Here is a 16,738-nt window from a genome sequence, read left to right on the forward strand (position 1 = left end):
CAAAACTTCCATTAGGTGCAACTCAAGAAGTCTAAACCTTGCATGAGCCATTTAAAATGAAACACTTTTCTGTTGGCTGTCAACAGGCATATAGGTGATAAGAAAAAGAAACCCTGAACCTTTCAAATACGCAGTTTATCTTGGCTAAGGGCAATAAAGGAAAAAAAAGTGCTGTATGAGACGACTTACAGAATTCATTTGTAATGAAACCAGGCGTAAAATATATTTAAGAAGCAGGTTTAAGTCCCTTTAGTACTAATTATTCAATTATAAAAAACACTGTAAATCAAATAGGGAATCAAATAAAATGCCATGAATGAGACAGTGGAATATTGAAAGGTGGTGCACTAATATGCAAGGCTTTACAGTCATTTAGAGACATGATTTGAAGTCCAAGAGTGGGATGTTACTTGTGTGCTGCTGAGCCTGCATGATTGCCATGTGATGAAACATGCCCTCGAACTTTGTGTGGCATTCAGCAGCAAGTTGTTTTCCGCATTGCTGGGAGGGGGGGCGGGGAGCAGCAACCTTTGATGTCTGGTGGTGTGAGAGACAAATGTTGGTGTGCGAGGCTTCCTTTCAAGTCGGGTGGGGGGGGGGGCAGCAGGGGAGCAAGCGAGTGGGAGTGAAAGCATATGGGGTGTGAGTGAGGCCAAGCGCGCGCCTGGCGAAGCGTCACGCTTCAGTACACAACATGCTTTGGGAGAAATCCGCTTGTTCAAGAGTGCTTGTTTCCCTGCAATAGTTCAGAGCTATAAATAGCTCGACCTAAAAAGTTAGCTTAATTTTTATAATCAAATGGTCTAGCACTTCTACTGCTCTGTGGAAAACAACCATGAAAAAGCACTTTTCTCAGTGGGGTGCCCTTGGTAGAGATTCCAATTCTGTGTCAGGAAAAGTATTATATAGTATATATATAGTATATAATATTAACAGACCGAGTACTAGGTTCCTGAGGCGGAAGCCGGGAACTCTGTGATTAGCGATCTTTTTCAAAATAAAGTGTAATTGTATTTTGTATTTTAAAATTCTTCCCTGGGCACTTACTTACCCATTCCCACACTCTTGCGCACGCCTGCATCTTAATTTGGGGCCAACAGCCGCCGATTAGGCGCTGCATCGGATACTATCTACTTTCGCCGCCATCGTGGGTGAGTCAGAGAGCGAGCAGACTACTTGCTCGGCCCTCCCACCCGCCCCAGCATAAAATGACACCCCTTTCCCGGAGGCGCAGCGGACGGGCGCAGCGAGCGCGCCGGCGGCCTAGGGCCAGTCCCCCTGGCCCGCACACCCCATACCCTCTTCCCCTTGAAATCCATTATGACGCTCCCTATCTGAAAACACTCAACACTACCAATACTACCTGTACCCCTACAGATTTGCGTCTATTAAACTACTCTCCTCATACCTGCCCACACTGTCCATTCCAAATCATGGATAACCCTCACGCACTAGGCTATTCCAACTCATCTTACAACAAATCTACTAAAACTGTCAAAGCTGCTCTTTTAAATGTTAGATCCCTCCCTAAGCACAGGTATGAAATTGCCAACTTCTTTGAAAGTTAGAATTTGGATATTTTACTCCTCACCGAAACCTGGGGTGACCAGGCCTCTGATCCCCACTTTACCTCGGCTCTGCCGGAGGGCTTTACTAACATCAGACTTGACAGACCTCTAAAAAAAGGTGGCGGTATACCGATAATACACCGCGACACCTTCATCCTGCGAATGGAGCCCATAACTATCAACACATGTGAATCTATGAACTTTACATTTGTCACTCCCTACTCCAGCTCCTTTAGAGGGGTCCTGCTTTACCGACCCCCATGTTCTCGCTCAGCCTTTTTATCCTCTCTGAGTCATCTTCTGGAGCCCGTAGCCAGGGAAAACAATTTCACCATTATTGGTGATTTTAATTTCCACTTAGATCTTAGTGGAGATCCCCCGATACAATCGCCCTCCTTACCGAAATGAACGCAGTAGGACTAAGTCAACTTGTCCACCCCCCCACGCACTCAGCAGGACACACAGACGGATATTTTTAAAAATCTCAAATCTCTCTCCATAGAGAAAATAATGCCCTTTACGTGGACGGATCATTCTGCCGTCTGTTTCAATATACACCCTCCTAGTCCCCTCCCCGTGAAATCCTGCAATTCCAACACGTTCAAATCATGGAAAAATATCAATATTGATGATTTTAAGAACAAATTATACATGATGCAAGATGTTAACACGTCTGATCCTGAAACCGCTGCCATCCCCTACACCAATTGCCTCGAAAGCATGTAAATGTAAATGTAAATGTTTTTGAGCTTATATAGCGCACAGCTACCCGCAGTGGGTTTCCCGGCGCTTGCTTAGGGAACCCGTCCTGGTATTTCCCTGTGAGATAACCCCGGCAGGGTATCCACAAGATGAAAGCCAGGCATCCCGCCGCGAGGGGCCGTTGTGGAGATTAAGCAAGCTATTGCCCAGAGTCGCAGAGTGTGAACCCGTGAGTCGAGAAGGCACCGGAGCGAGAATTATCGAGTCCGTGGAATTTTTTGCCCAAGACCCGCCGAGGCGGGGAATTGAACCCTGGTCCAGGGCCGATCTCAGCTTCCGGGTCTGCCGCCTCTAACCCCTGAGCCACACTTCTCCACAGTTGATATTACTGTTCCCACTAAAAAATGTTCTACCAACAGAGAATCTAACTCAGCCCCCTGGTTCAATGAGTCTCTCAGGCTAGAAAAACAAAGCTGTAGAGGACAAGAACGTAAGTGGTGTAAACAATATGACCCCCATGAAAAACATCTGTTACAAAGAGAAACTAAAGAAATATAAACATATGGTTATTACGCAGAAAAGTATTTTCTTCAACAACCAAATTGAATCAGCTCAGGACTCGGTTAAGCAGCTCTACCAGGTTGTCTCTCACCTTACAGGTCAGGACAAATCAATCTCTTAAGAGGCGTCTCAATCTATGTGCGATGCCTTGTCAAGTACTTTCAAGAAAAAGTTTGCGATATTTATACCAAATTCAATAGACTGACTGACTGACGACACAACTATTTCCCACCCCACACTGGACCCCGCTTCTACTAATCTACCCACTATTTTCTTTGATCAATTCTCACCAGAATTAGTTCACAAACTCATGATGACTATCAACTCGGGTTCACCCAACGATCCTTGTCCCCCTTCAATACTTAAACTGGCTCCCGCTATAATCTCTCAAACTCTTGCTGACATCTTCAAAGCCAAGCATATGTCAGGCAATTACCCCTCAATATGGAAATGAACAGTAATCAAACCTCTTCTTAAGAAAACCAAGGTCACGAGCTACAGACCAATAGCATGTCTCCCTTTTGCATCTAAGATCTCCGAATTCATAGACATTAACAACTGTCTTGACTCGCAGTTCGGATTCAGAAAGGGTCATGGCACGGATCCTGCACTAATAAAAGCTTCTGATGAGATCAGAATGATCCTGGACAGAGGAGGTGCAGCAGTGCTTATAATGCTCGACCTTTCTGCTGCATTTGACACGGTCGACCATTCCATCCTGATCGACCGTGTAAAAAAATCCGGAATTGGGGGGCGTGGCCAAGCGGCGTGGCCAAGCAGCATGGCCGACCGGACGTGAGCTCCACCAGCTCCGTCCCGAAGACCCGCAAATCCTGAACAGAAATCCTGCCTGGGCTGTCAAAGTACCTGGAAACTGTGTCGGAAACCTTCCTAAATTGGTTGGGACCCCTGAGTTGAGGGAGCGATCCGGGGTTCAGCCGTGAGCGTTGACGGTGGCACTGTCGGCGTGTTGCGGCGCCGCATTGATCTACGCGACGCCGCGGTCTGGGCCTAAGACGTGGGGCCGATCTACGAGAGACCCGCCCAGAAGTGGCGTACGGAGGATTCTTGTCGGAGCGACCCCTTGGCGGACCCCAGCGCTCTGAACTGCACCGCTGGTGCGCATCTGGATGTGGCGATTGGCAGCCGGGGGACTCCGGTGATATTCACCGTCCGAAGTGGGAGAATCGCGCCGCCGTCCTTCCCGAGCGGTGCTCCTGCAGCGGGGCTCCCGACCGAGTGCTAATTCCGCCGAGGATCGGCTGACTGACCCCCAGGGCCTCAGGGGGCCTGCAGGACATGGAGGAAACTGTAGGTACTGTTGCCCTGGCCCCTGTTAGGAGCACGCATTGAGCGCAGCGCATCCTGGTCTGTTGGACGGCCGGCCTAACCCGATCCCTTGGCCGTGACCTACGACCTTGCTTCCCCCTCCCAGACTGATGCCTGAATTATATGCCCCCGCTGGGGGTTGCCGGTGCTCTTATTCCCGGGGGGAGACGCGCTGGCGCCCCTCCCCTGCTCGCCCGCCATTTTTGACTGTATGGCCAGGCGATTCCTTGGTGGTGCTGTGAATGCCTTCGGAGGGGGAGACCACTGACACAGTTTGGACTGCGGCTGCGTGCCCTTCCAGGGGGGTGCTCCTGGAGCCCCTGGGCCCGAACTGCTGACAACTGGAGGTGTGGGGATCATCGTGGTGAGGCTTTCTAGGCATACCAGCCGTCCCCTCCTCGTTATTTCAGCAGGCACCGGACTCTGATCACTACTGGACTCTCAACGATGTAAGAGGGTCAGGAGCCTGCTACCTCCGCCCTATACTTGCTGTTGGGTCGCCTGGCTTGCCTTGAACACTGCCCATACTCTATTTGTCGCAAGCCTTACCGCGACCTCATCACTACTACTGCCCCGGCCTGGACATCATCGCACTTTCTTTCTCGGACCTGCGGGGCCTAGGGAGAGCCCTCTGGCACGCACTAGATAGGTGCGGCATCTAACGCACAAGATGGCGACTCGCAAAGATCAGTCCTCAAAAGGCTCTCAACCTAACACTATTGTACAGTATACTACTCCACGCCTGCCATCACAGCGGATCACGCGTCAGACGGGGCCGAGGACGGGAGTGAGGGCCCTGCGGAACCGTCTAGGGCCGAAATCCTGAAAGCTATTCAGGGTTCCCACTCTGCCCTGGAGCGACAGATGGAGACTGTCACTATAGATGTGAACCTACTTCAGACTGATCTCCTCAAGGTGGCGGACAAGGTTTCGGATGCAGAGGGCAATATTACCCAATTGCAGGGTGAGGTGGCCTCTTTACAAAAATCAGCTGCGCAACTTACATCTACCACCCGTGCATTGGAGAGACGTGCCGAAGTCGCGGAGGGGAGGGCCCGTCGAAGCAACATAAGGGTCCTAGGAGTGCCGGAACGATTGGAGGCGGGAAGCGCTGAACGCTTCCTAGAAACTTGGATCCGCACGCATCTGTGCCCGACTTGTTTGTCCAATGTCTTTATCGTGGAACGGGCGCATAGAGCCCTTGTGCCCCCTACGCGCCCAGGCGAAGCTCCTAGGGCCCTCATCGCAATTTTGAGAGCTGCAAGGGAAGCGGAGTCCCTCACAATCGAGAACAGCTGTGTGTCAATTTACCCTGACTATACCAAACAGGTGCAGGAACAGAGAAAATCCTACTTGGGAGTTAAACAAAAACTCAGCGAAATGAAACTCCAGTATATGCTTTTATATCCAGCCAAACTCAAGGTGCTCTCCCAGGGCCGTACGCACTTCTTTGAGACACCAGCGGAGGTGTGGGAGTGGCTTGAGATCAGAGGAGATGGCCTGCCCCCAGGTGAGCGTGGTGCCCCCGTGAAACTGGGGGGACCAGACCACAGAAGAGGCGTTGTGGTAGGGGAAGACGCCGATCTGGATCCCGGGGTTCTCCTGAGACTTTACCTACAGTGGGGGCGGATGGTGCTATTCATATGGGAACATTGCAGATGGGAGCGGGACCGAGATCACCTGGGGCCCCTGTCCCTGGTGAGATATTGGTCCCAGACACCTTGCAGGAAACACCGCTGGACACAGACTCTACAGCCCCAGTGGTCCCGGAGGCGGCCCTCTCTGAACCAAGGTTGGAGTAAGTTATTGACTTGAGTAGTGTATTCCTGTGTGTGCTGATGTCCGTCGATTGGGGGACCTCATATTGACACTTTGATAGGCCGCCATGGCTCCTCATGGACACTGAGGGTTTTGGGTAGTGGACCATGGCAGAGGACTTGCGCCCTTATGGCCTAGGGTGCGAGAGGGGAGTGTGGGGCCAAATTTCTTCCTGAGTAACATGTTGCCCGTACTGCTTACTAATGTGAGAAGACATGCCCAGGAACTGTCTTGGGATCATTGGGTCTTTCAGGGAGCTGGGAGGGAGGGTGGGTGGGGTTGATTTGTTGTGTGTGAGTGTGTGTTGAGTGAGTTGTATGGGGTGGCTGTGCACGTCCTGGCACTGGCAGGGGAAGGGCGGGGTGGTGTTTTTCTTTGTTGCTATCCTTTTGCTAGTGGGTGGGGGTAGGGAACCTGTTTTTGCAAAAGTTCCGTGTTCTGGGGTTTTTGGGTGGGTTGGGGTACATGAAGAAGGTGTTAATGGCATCATATGCATATTGAATCCGAATTGTGTGTGGCTCGCTGACAGGGCTACTCCTTCCGGTCTAACTAGACTGGGGGCCGAGTGGCGGCAGGTCATGTTGTACCTATACTGTGGCCCGAATGGGCATAATCATCGACCATGGGTTTTAAATTTTTAACATGGAATGTGCGTGGTTTGGGCACTTGCACCAAGAGACACAGAGTCCTCTTCTTCCTTAAACGACATGGGGTCTCTGTAGCTTGTTTACAGGAGACCCATCTAGACGAAGATGGCGCGCAGCGGCTGTCCAAGAAATGGAGGGGTCAGATCTTCCATTCCTCCTTCTCTACGTATGCCAGAGGGGTCCTCATTTGGGTGGCCCCGGGGATTCCTTGCGCTGTTCAGTATATTGAAGCGGACGTTGACGGCAGGTATCTATTAGTGCGACTTCGATTAGACGACAAGGAACTCATACTCCTTAACACCTATGCCCCAAACACCGATGATCCGGCCTTTTTCTCCCGAATTCAGGATCTTGTGGCTTTGAATTTGGATGCACCCCTCCTCTGGTTTGGGGACTTTAACTGCGTGTTGCATCTTGAGTTGGACCGTCACCCGCCCCGATCGGGCACTAAGCCCCGTATGACGGCGCGTTTACGGGAAGTGATGCACAATCTTGTGGCACTAGACGTGTGGCGAACTTGTCACCCTTTTCAGAAGCTCTACACGCGTTACACTCCGACACATGGTACCCATATCAGATTAGACCGCATTCTTGTGGCTAACCTCACCCAGTCTCACCTTGACGGTTACACATCAGGCCCGATACTTATCGGACCACGCCCCAGTCACATGCATGGCGCAGTGGGCTGATCGAGCTGCCCGCCCCCGTACATGGAGAATGCCCACTGACATCCTCCAGGATCAGGTGGGTAGGGACCATGTGGCGGCTTCCTTGTCGGACTACCTGGAGCTCAACTGGGGGCTGATGGTCTGCCCTACTCTACTAAATGGGACGCCTTTAAGGCAGTGGTGCGTGGAGCGTGTATGGGCCTCACTTATGGGGTCCGAAAACAATTATTGTCTGAGTTGCAGGATGCCGAAGTTGTGCTTCAACGCGCCCAGTCCCGTTCCGATTCGGACGCATTAGATCAACGAACGGAGAAGGAAGCTCAGGTTTCGATACACGACATCCTCTCCCGTCTTGACAAATTTACGTTGGGCCAATACAGGCAACGTCTCCACCGCGAAGGTGATAAATCTGGCCGCTTATTGGCCTGGATCATTCGCCGTGAGTTCGCACCTGAAAAGATAGTTGCCCTACGCAACTCGAATGGTGTTCTGGTCCACTCAGAGTCCGATATCCTTGAGGTCCTCCGGTCCCATCTGCAGACTGTATATGAGGCTGACCCGTTGGTTACGGAGGATTACTATCGCTAGTACCTCGAGGATCTGGACCTCCAAACCCTGCCGGAGGCAGCGGTGAAGGAACTCGATACGAAGCTGACACTAGGTGAGATTTGTGTGGCACTGGCCGCCCTCCCTCGTGCTAAGACCCCTGGCGGGGACGGGTTTCTGGCTGAATTTTATCACTCCTTCGGGAACGTCCTGTCTCCCCTCCTGTTGGAAGTTTACAATGAGGCTCTACATACTGGCACCCTTCCGTCCACCATGAATCAAGGAGAAGTATGCATGATTTTGAAGCCAGGCGGTGATAGTAGTGATCCCGCGGCGTACCACCCTATCACCTTGATCAATACGGATGCAAAAATCCTTACTAAGTTGTTGGCTACTCGCCTTGTCCCGCTCATGCCTCGACTGATCCATTCGGACCAGTGCGGGTTTATCCCGGGTCGTAACACAGTGATGAATTTGCACCGCCTGAATCATGTCCTGCATGAGGTGCGAGGAAGAGAGGGTCCTCACGTGTTGGTGTTAATTGATTTTGCTAAAGCTTTTGATACGGTACATTGGGGATATCTAATGCAGGTGCTCCAGAAAACGGGGTTCGGACCTGGATTTCGCAATTGGATCCGAGTGCTCTATGGAGCGCCCCGTGCCAGGGTTCGGTTGGGATCGGCCCGCTCGGAGGAATGGCCATTGGAGAGAGGCACCCAGCAGGGTTGCTCTCTCCCCTCTCCTATTCGCTCTCGCGATTGAACCCCTCGCCGTTTCCGCCCGCACTGAGCTACAGCAATGGGGGATAGCGGTGGGTGACACTATCAATGTGGTCTCACTCTACGCTGACGATGCGCTATTCTATCTGACCTCCCCCTCTGAGGCCCTCCCCGCATTGATGCGGATCCTTGACCGTTTTGGTGCAGCCTCTGGGTTGCGTATCAATCTCAACAAATCCCTGGTTTTTCCGCTGTCGAGCTGTGTCCCGGACCCGGGCATGGATATGCAGTATTTGGGTCTCCGGTGTGAGCGGGAGGTGTTCCGATATCTTGGCATTCAGGTGGCCACATCTGATGAGGCCCTGCTGACTTACAATGTCGACAGAGTACTCCAAGCCCTCCACAAATCTGTTACCTTTTGGAACACGCTTCCTCTCTCTCTTATGGGGCGGTTGGCGATCGCCAAAATGGTGATGCTCCCTAGGATCTTATATGTCTAAAAACACCCTATGTCCCTTGCCTCCCTGAGTGTTCCGCACACTGGACTCGCTCCTCACCTCCCTGCTTTGGGCGGGTGGGCGCAGCAGGGTAGCTTTACGCACAGTAACGCGGTGTTGGGAAGAAGGCGGCCTCGGGGCCCCGAGATTTGACTTGTATTATTATGCAGCGCAAATTCTCCCAGCCGCGAGGTGGTTCGCTGAGGAGGAGAATTGGGAGCTGGCACTGCTTGCTGGTACGGCGAATGAGCAGGCCCTGCGGGAGGCCTTGATGCAGGGTTGCGTCGCCGTTACCACTCTACCGTATGTGGTGCGTCACACAGCCAGAATTTTGCAGCGGTTCGTCGAAAAGGTGCTGCGACGGGCACCGTTTCATAGGGAGCTCCCAGTGTGGATCCTGGCCCCGATACTCCGGTTGGAGGAGAACATGTCCTACCGGGAGTGGCGCCGTGGCGGATGCAAGACTCTGGCGGACCTCTACCCGGACGACTCCTTGAACGTGCCATGGAGTCCTTTGAGCTAAGAGGGGGACAATACCTCCACTACAGAAGTCTCCAGGACGTGGCCAGAACAACGTGGCCCCAATTTCCAGAGGCACCTCCACTAACCTACACTCTCGACGTTATTTTATCCTATGGGAGAGGCAAACGGCTAATCTTCCTGCTTTACTCGGCCATGCGCCGAGACTCGACCCCCCGATCGCACCGGCTTGGGAGGCGGACTTGTGGGTAGAACTGGAACCTGACTAACGCAAACGAATCGGGCTTTTGACCCGTAAGGTCTCCTGCAATGCAAGTTTAAACTTCTACATTTCAACTTTGTCCATCAGACCTATATGACCCCTGTCTCTCTACATCGCATATCGGCGGATAGACGACAATTGTCCTAGGTGTGGGGTACGGAGAGCGGGTTTTCTGCACCTGGCGTGGGAATGCCCTCTGGTTCAGGACTTTTGGTGGAAAGTGGTGGCCCACATTGCTCGAGCTGCAAAAATTAGGCTTCTCTTAAACCCGCTCCACTGTCTCCTGGCGCTAGTGCCCAAGCCCAGAAAGAGGAAGCTATCTTATATATTCTTGCAACTCTTGCTGGTTTTGGCGAGGAGGCGCGTGGCTATCACCTGGATGGGTCAAAGAGCGCCCGAGATTTCCCTTTGGCTGAGGGATGCGAGAGAATGGGCCTTAGCTGAGGAGACGCACATGCAGCGCACTCGCAGGGATGGGAAGCTGCAGGACGATCTGCTTGCTTGGAGGATGTTGTGCATGGAGGGGCTGGCGGAGGAGGATTCAGATGCCACCAACGCTGAGTTGTTCACTTCAGCTGACTCTGAGTCTGACTGTGCTGGGGAGGGGGCCGATTTGGAGAGGTTGGATCCGGTGTAAGGACCCTACGTAGCCACGCCAATATTCTTTGGAACACTTACTTATACATAGCTGTGATCCCCATGGGTCCTTATTATATTATAATGACTGTGCCTTAACTGGCCCTCACATAAATGACCTGCCTCGTTCGATTCTGCACTAATGATGCCATACTTGGGGTATTTGGTTCTTGTTAAATGTTACATAGAATAACTACATAAAAATTGAAAATTAGCGAATACAATGATAGTTTCATGTCCTTTGAGCACAAATACACTTATCCTTTCTTTTTACATGCCTTGTTCCTACGCCGCCCAGCCTCCGGGATGTGGGCCGTATATGGCTGTGTATTACCCTTGATACTGCATGTTGTCAATTATTGCATACAAACGGTCTGAATGACCATGTACCTTGTGCCATATTATACTTTCGCAATAAAAATATTCCCAAAAAAAACCAGAATTTCCGCGAATGCCATTTCCCTTCTCTCTTCCTTTCTAGCAGACCGGGAACAATCTGTCTCTATGGGCGGTTTTTCCTCCTGCTCCTTCTCCCAGCCTTGTGGTGTCCCCCAGGAATCCTCGCTGAGTCCAACACTTTTTAACATCTATGTAGCGGACTTAGCAAGGATCATCAAAGCTCATTGCCTAGCAGTAATCTCTTATGCGGACGATACGCAGCTTGTCCTGGCGATCAATAACAATGGACTGGAAATAGCCACTAACTTCCAAAGGGGAATGCATGCCATCAGCAACTGGATGAGCAAAAACTGTTTAAAGCTTAATTCGGACAAAACCGAAGTCATGGTCTTCGGTAAGCTCACTCCTAGTTGGTCCCCTACCTGGTGGCCCCAAGATCTAGGACCTCCACCTATCCCTGTCACTAAGGTCAGGAATCTGTGAGTGATTTTCGACAATAAACTCTCCTACATACATCAAGCCAACTCCATAGTCTCTGCTTCTTTTTTCACGTTAAAAATTATCAAAAAACTGCAACCTTATCTCCCCGCCAACACAATTAACACTTTAATTTCCACTCTTCTAATGTCTAGAGTTGATTATTGCAATGCTCTCCTGCTTAATGCTCAAGAACAGGTGTTAAACAAACTCCAGCTGGTTCAGAATGCAGCCGCCAGACTTGTCACTGGAACACGTAAGTTTAAACCTATTTCAAACATTATTCGTAAACTTCACTGGCTACCTGTGAGGCAAAGAATCAAATTCAAGGCTCTTTGCATAGCCTTTAAAACCATCGATGAAAAAGGCCCACTCTTCCTAAAACATTCCCTTTGTTCTTACAGACCGCTTCGCACTCTTAAATCTGCCAAAGCAAACCTTCTTGAGATAGCCAAAACAAGGAAAGCGACATGGGGAGACAGATCCTTTGTAATAGCTACGGCTAAACTATGGAACACCCTCCCCATTCAACTCAAGAGCATTCCCACACTCACTCTGTTCAGGAAACAATTAAAAACCTGGTTATTCAACCAATAGACCCTGCTAATCACATACAATCCTAGTTTTACTCGATTTTCTGTTCTGGCGCCAAGACACCCTTGGGTATTAGCGCTCTTAATAAATTGTATAAAATAAAATTAAAATAAAAGTATCTAAGTCACTAGCATTTTAAAAATCTAGGCATTGTCCAGCTTCAGTATAATGAGGGTGAGCAAGCAGTCAGTCTTCTCATCGTCATCCTCAATTTTTTTTTTCCGGAGACCTTAAACGGGTCTACATCTGAGCCGAACATGGACTCCAATCCTGGCATCGAGGACAAGGAGGAGATGGAGAGGAGATCATCAACATTTGGAGGATGTGACTTGGTTTTCTCATAGCAAGGCATGGGCCTGGCGTGGGTCAATTTCGCATTCGAACAACAAATGGGTGTTTGGACCAATTTGGAACAGGGGCCGTTGAAGTCAGGGTCAGCATCTGGGTGATCGGGCCAGAGTGGCGGCATTGGAAGATGCTGGAGAGAGCAAGGAAGAGGCCAAAGGAGGGGGAGGAGCGGGGGGAGGGGGAACAGCCCCAGGGCAGGGCTCACCAGCGGAAGTACAACTGGAGGTCTTCGCTGCTCCATGGGGCCTGACTGTGTTCCAGAAGTAGCAAACATCGATCTTGGTGAATGGCCTCTCTGGAAATTTCTATCTGATGCTGGGTTGGCAACAGTCCAGGAAAATTGGGGCACATCAGGACCAACCTCACGATGGGCGTGGAGCTGGAACTTTGGATTGTTAATGCATTGCTTCACTTTGTGGTAGTCGTGAGGCAAAGACGAGACATTTTTGCACACCTTGGACTTTGACGAAGAGTTGGAGCACCAACGGGACTTTGTGCAGGAACAGCCCCGTGATTTGCAGCTGGTGGGGTCCATTGTTTATGATGCATTTTGATCCACTTTTTCACTTTCTGATACAGTTTCACCTCTTGATTCATAATTGCCTATCGGTGCAACAGAAGTATTTGTCACAAGACTTCGAGTCATGATCAGAATTAAAAACACCACAGGTAAACGTTTTCAAATACTTGACCAACATCTGCTTCCTACAGTCGCGGCCTGACTTAAAGGTAGTGGTCTTGGAGGGAGAAATTTCCCTAGCACCTAGAGTTTTATTTCTGGAAATTTCATTCCCTGTAAAAGCTGAAAGAAGTTGACAGCGAAGATCTGAATCTGTGTCCAAGGGGGCAAAAAGAAAAGCACTCATGCACCTGCCAGAGGTTTTGCCTTTATGCAGCTCTGCATAGCCACTGTGGAGACTGATGGTGTCTCCTGTTGGATTATGGAAGAAAATTTTGTTTTTAAAAATGTAGTTGGATATGCAAAAGATGAAGAATCTATGATTAGAAGTATCCATCTGTCTGCTGGATAATGCAATGGGTCTAGGAGGATGCCGCCCTAAAGAGTCTGAATATTGCACCTAGAGTCCAAGAAGAGCTGCTCAAAGTGTGTGTAAAATTGGGATTTGGTTTCATCATTCACATGAAAAGAGAAACTTTTCTTCTACTTTATAATTTTTTTAGAAGATGCCTGAAAATCATAACACTGAACCAAGTCCAGCCAAACCAGCATTGAGCCAGGACTGTAAGAGGTATATACATCCAGTAAAAGACTTCCACCTAGCACTATCTGCTCCAAAGACTCGTGCTTTATAGATTTGCATTAAATTGCATATCAACCAGCCACCTTGTTTGACCAACAGAGAATAATGTCCCTTGCTACCCTGTACACTTTTAGTCAGATCGCTCCCTTTTCCAATTTTTCATACAGCTCAATTGGGGCTTTCAGTTATACAGTACTGCAAGTGTAGAATATTGAAACAACACACTATGCCCAAGGAAGAAAAGAGTGGGTCTATACACCAGTAGACTGAAGTATATCATTTTTCTGAGCCTGCATAGTAACAGGCTGACCACCTGAATGGTTGTTCTGCAAACAGCACAGATTGGTAAATCATGTATTCAGCCAATCGAAATAGTTTTCAGTCAAAGCATGGAAAAAGCAGAAAACTTCTTGTTTACCTGTGAATCATGTTATGGGAATGCAGGTAGGCCAGCCCCTGCAAGGCACCATGGGTAATGGCAGCAATCTCCACTTCTTGGAGTGGCTTCTTGTGTACTGTGGAAAAAAGAGACACAAAGAAAGTCACCCATAGTCTGCTATAAATGAGTGTTTGTTTAAAATAATAAAGCTAAGCACAGGAGACATTAGAAAAATCCTATTCTGTGGAATATCAAAGGACAGGGACCCTTTTTGGCTAATATATGGACCACAACTTAGCTATATAGCTATATAAAAAAGCTGCTCGAAGATCTCAGTTCCAGAAATGTGGCTATTACAGTGGGTTAGGGGAAAGCTGTGCTATCAGAGAAGACTGGAATGCTGGTGGCTTAAAACAAAACAAAAAATGGAAAATGTGCTACATATCATCAAAGCATACATACAGTTAATGAGTGCAGTCAACACACTACAAAGGAAGCCTAAAACATGATGGGTGTAAGGTCTGAATTGAAATTTAAACTTTATTGTTTAGTTAATTAAAACCATAACAATTTGATGAATGTCACACAACAGATATAAAATTATTAAGATTATCACTAAAATAATTGATATAAAGACTTATGATAGAGAGAAAAAAAAACAAAAAAAAACAGTGTAAAACTCAATATTTTTCCTTCTAATATTTCCATTGCTGTAAGAGTCATTGAGACAGAAGAAATTCAAATCATTAAATGTTCATGTTGTTTTTATAAGTTTCTCAAATGCCTGCAAGAACTTCACCAGCTTGCAGTGTATTCTTGGAGCGGTAGTGTCCAGACTTTCAATAAGGGGTGATCTGCATGTTCGTAGTTTCATGGACCGATAACTTTCCTTTAGGTATGACCGTTCCTTGGATAGCATCTTACAGTGACTAATTATGTGTATTATATCCTCTTTAGGGCTACCACACAGTCGACAAGAAACAGCATCAAGCAGTTTCCAGGCAGGTTCATTGGCTGGTGTCGGAAAGTCGCCGAATCTCAAAGCCATCAGCTTTTTCTTAATAAAAATAGAGTAAGTTGTTTCCAGGTATAGTGCAGCTGTCAACGTCTTATAGCCATTTATCACAGCCCATGAGTGCGAACGATGGGAGAAAATATCTTTGTCCAAAATTAACGAATGGAGTTTGGCCACTTTATTTAGGGTCTGTTTTAGTACAGCAAATGACAGATTATTATCCCATAAGGTTTTTGAGCAGGTTGTCTCCAAAGCTTGCATGAGGAATTGATTTGCTTTGGATTTTTTGGGGGATTTAAGCTCTTGCCATAGGTAGGTATTAAGATTGTTATTACTTGCTTTTTGCTTGATCCGATACCACACCTTAATATATGAATATAATCTCCCCGGTATTTCGTTTTTTAATCCGAATTCAAGTCGCAATTGAGCTGGTGATGTCGTGCGTGGGAGTCGTAATACTTTTTTGTATATTTTAGTTTAGTAGGTTGGCGTTCTTTCCATGCATTGTCACACTTGCATAGGTCAGGGTTGGGAGGACTTTATTTGCCATCACGGTTAGAAAGGGTTTAAGTGATGGCCCTTCCAGTTTTTTTGCCAGGGTACTTAGTCCAAATATCAGAGCGCCCGCTCTTTAAATCAGATAATTCTTCTGTTCTTTTAGGTTAAGTTTGTCATCTATAAAAAAAAACAAATATTTGTAAGCCGAGACTTTCTCTAGTGGTTTTCCTTTTAACCATATATCATAATACAATCCACGGCAGTTAGTAATCAACATGGTTTTAGTTTTTGAGACGTTTAATGCCAACTTGTTTGCCAACAAGAAAGCCGAAAGTTATTTTACTAATCTGGTTAGCCCCACCTTTGTTAGGCTCAAGAGGACAATGTCATCTGCATAGGCCAAATGAGTGACCTGTAAATCACCAAGTTTTGGTGGGTGGGCATTGCAGTGGTTCAATTTCACAGAGAGATTTGAGATGAAGAGGTTAAATAAGTGTGGCGCAAGAACATACACCCTGTTTGAGGCCGATCGTTGTGGGAACTTTTCTCGACAGTCGTGTTCCATCACCAATTTTTACTTGCGACCAAGTATCAGAATAAAATAGCAGCAAAAGGTCTGAATTTATCCCAGCCATTGGTAATTAATCACGTTGCATTCCTGTGCATCATTCTTTTAGCCTGCTGTGCCACCTCAGACAGGACCCAGCCATGTATGTAAGTCAGTCTTAGTCCTGCTCCAACAAGAAAAGACAAGCATAAACTAACAGCAAAGTCTCCTCTGAATGGATGCACAAGAACTTCAGGCCAGTATTTTCTTATTTGGGATTCATCAGCAGGGTGCAGCTTGGTTTAAGTGGTTTAGAGAGCAGAGGACCCACCCCTGGGTATACCCGTCAGTTTCAGGGTAACAGGAATACAAAAAAGTTATGTGTGGAACGCTTCAATTAATCTCACTCACTTTCTCATGGCTGTATTCCAGTCCATCTCAGTCTAGAGTGGTACAGTGGCAAAACTATGGCCTGGAATGTTATCCAGAGTGAATGCCAGTAATTTAGACTATATGAAAGCATTTCACCCGAAACCTTTTGAATGTTTGGCAATCCAGTGAAGACACTAGGCCTGGGCGGTAAATTCCGTTCCGTTTGCGGAATTTGGGTAATTTCGCGTTTGGCGGAGAATGCAAAATTGGCCAAAATTCTGCATTCCGCGACTTTGCGAAATTTTTTGCTTTTCGCGTTCACAAAATGCGTGTTCGTGAGATATTCCCCCCCCCCCGAACACCCAAACAGTGATTGCGAACAGTAAAAAAGCATCGCGAACAAGCAGAATTTCT

The 16,738-nt window shown here is 48.3% G+C and overlaps 1 protein-coding gene across 5 annotated transcripts in view; it reads right to left on the minus strand.

The window, feature by feature from the left end:
- The window catches only part of TAOK3 (TAO kinase 3), a 1,449,622-nt gene that overhangs the window by 863,696 nt on the left and 569,188 nt on the right, over nucleotides 1-16,738 (minus strand). For all 5 annotated transcript variants that reach the window (XM_086943286.1, XM_086943287.1, XM_086943290.1 and 2 more), the window contains one exon: nucleotides 13,932-14,028. In XM_086943286.1, coding sequence (XP_086799412.1) covers nucleotides 13,932-14,028 — 97 coding nt within the window. The remainder of the gene's footprint in view (nucleotides 1-13,931; nucleotides 14,029-16,738) is intronic.

The sequence above is a fragment of the Lissotriton vulgaris genome, chromosome 11 (genome assembly GCF_964263255.1).
Source record: "Lissotriton vulgaris chromosome 11, aLisVul1.2, whole genome shotgun sequence".
Lineage (NCBI taxonomy): Eukaryota > Metazoa > Chordata > Amphibia > Caudata > Salamandridae > Lissotriton > Lissotriton vulgaris.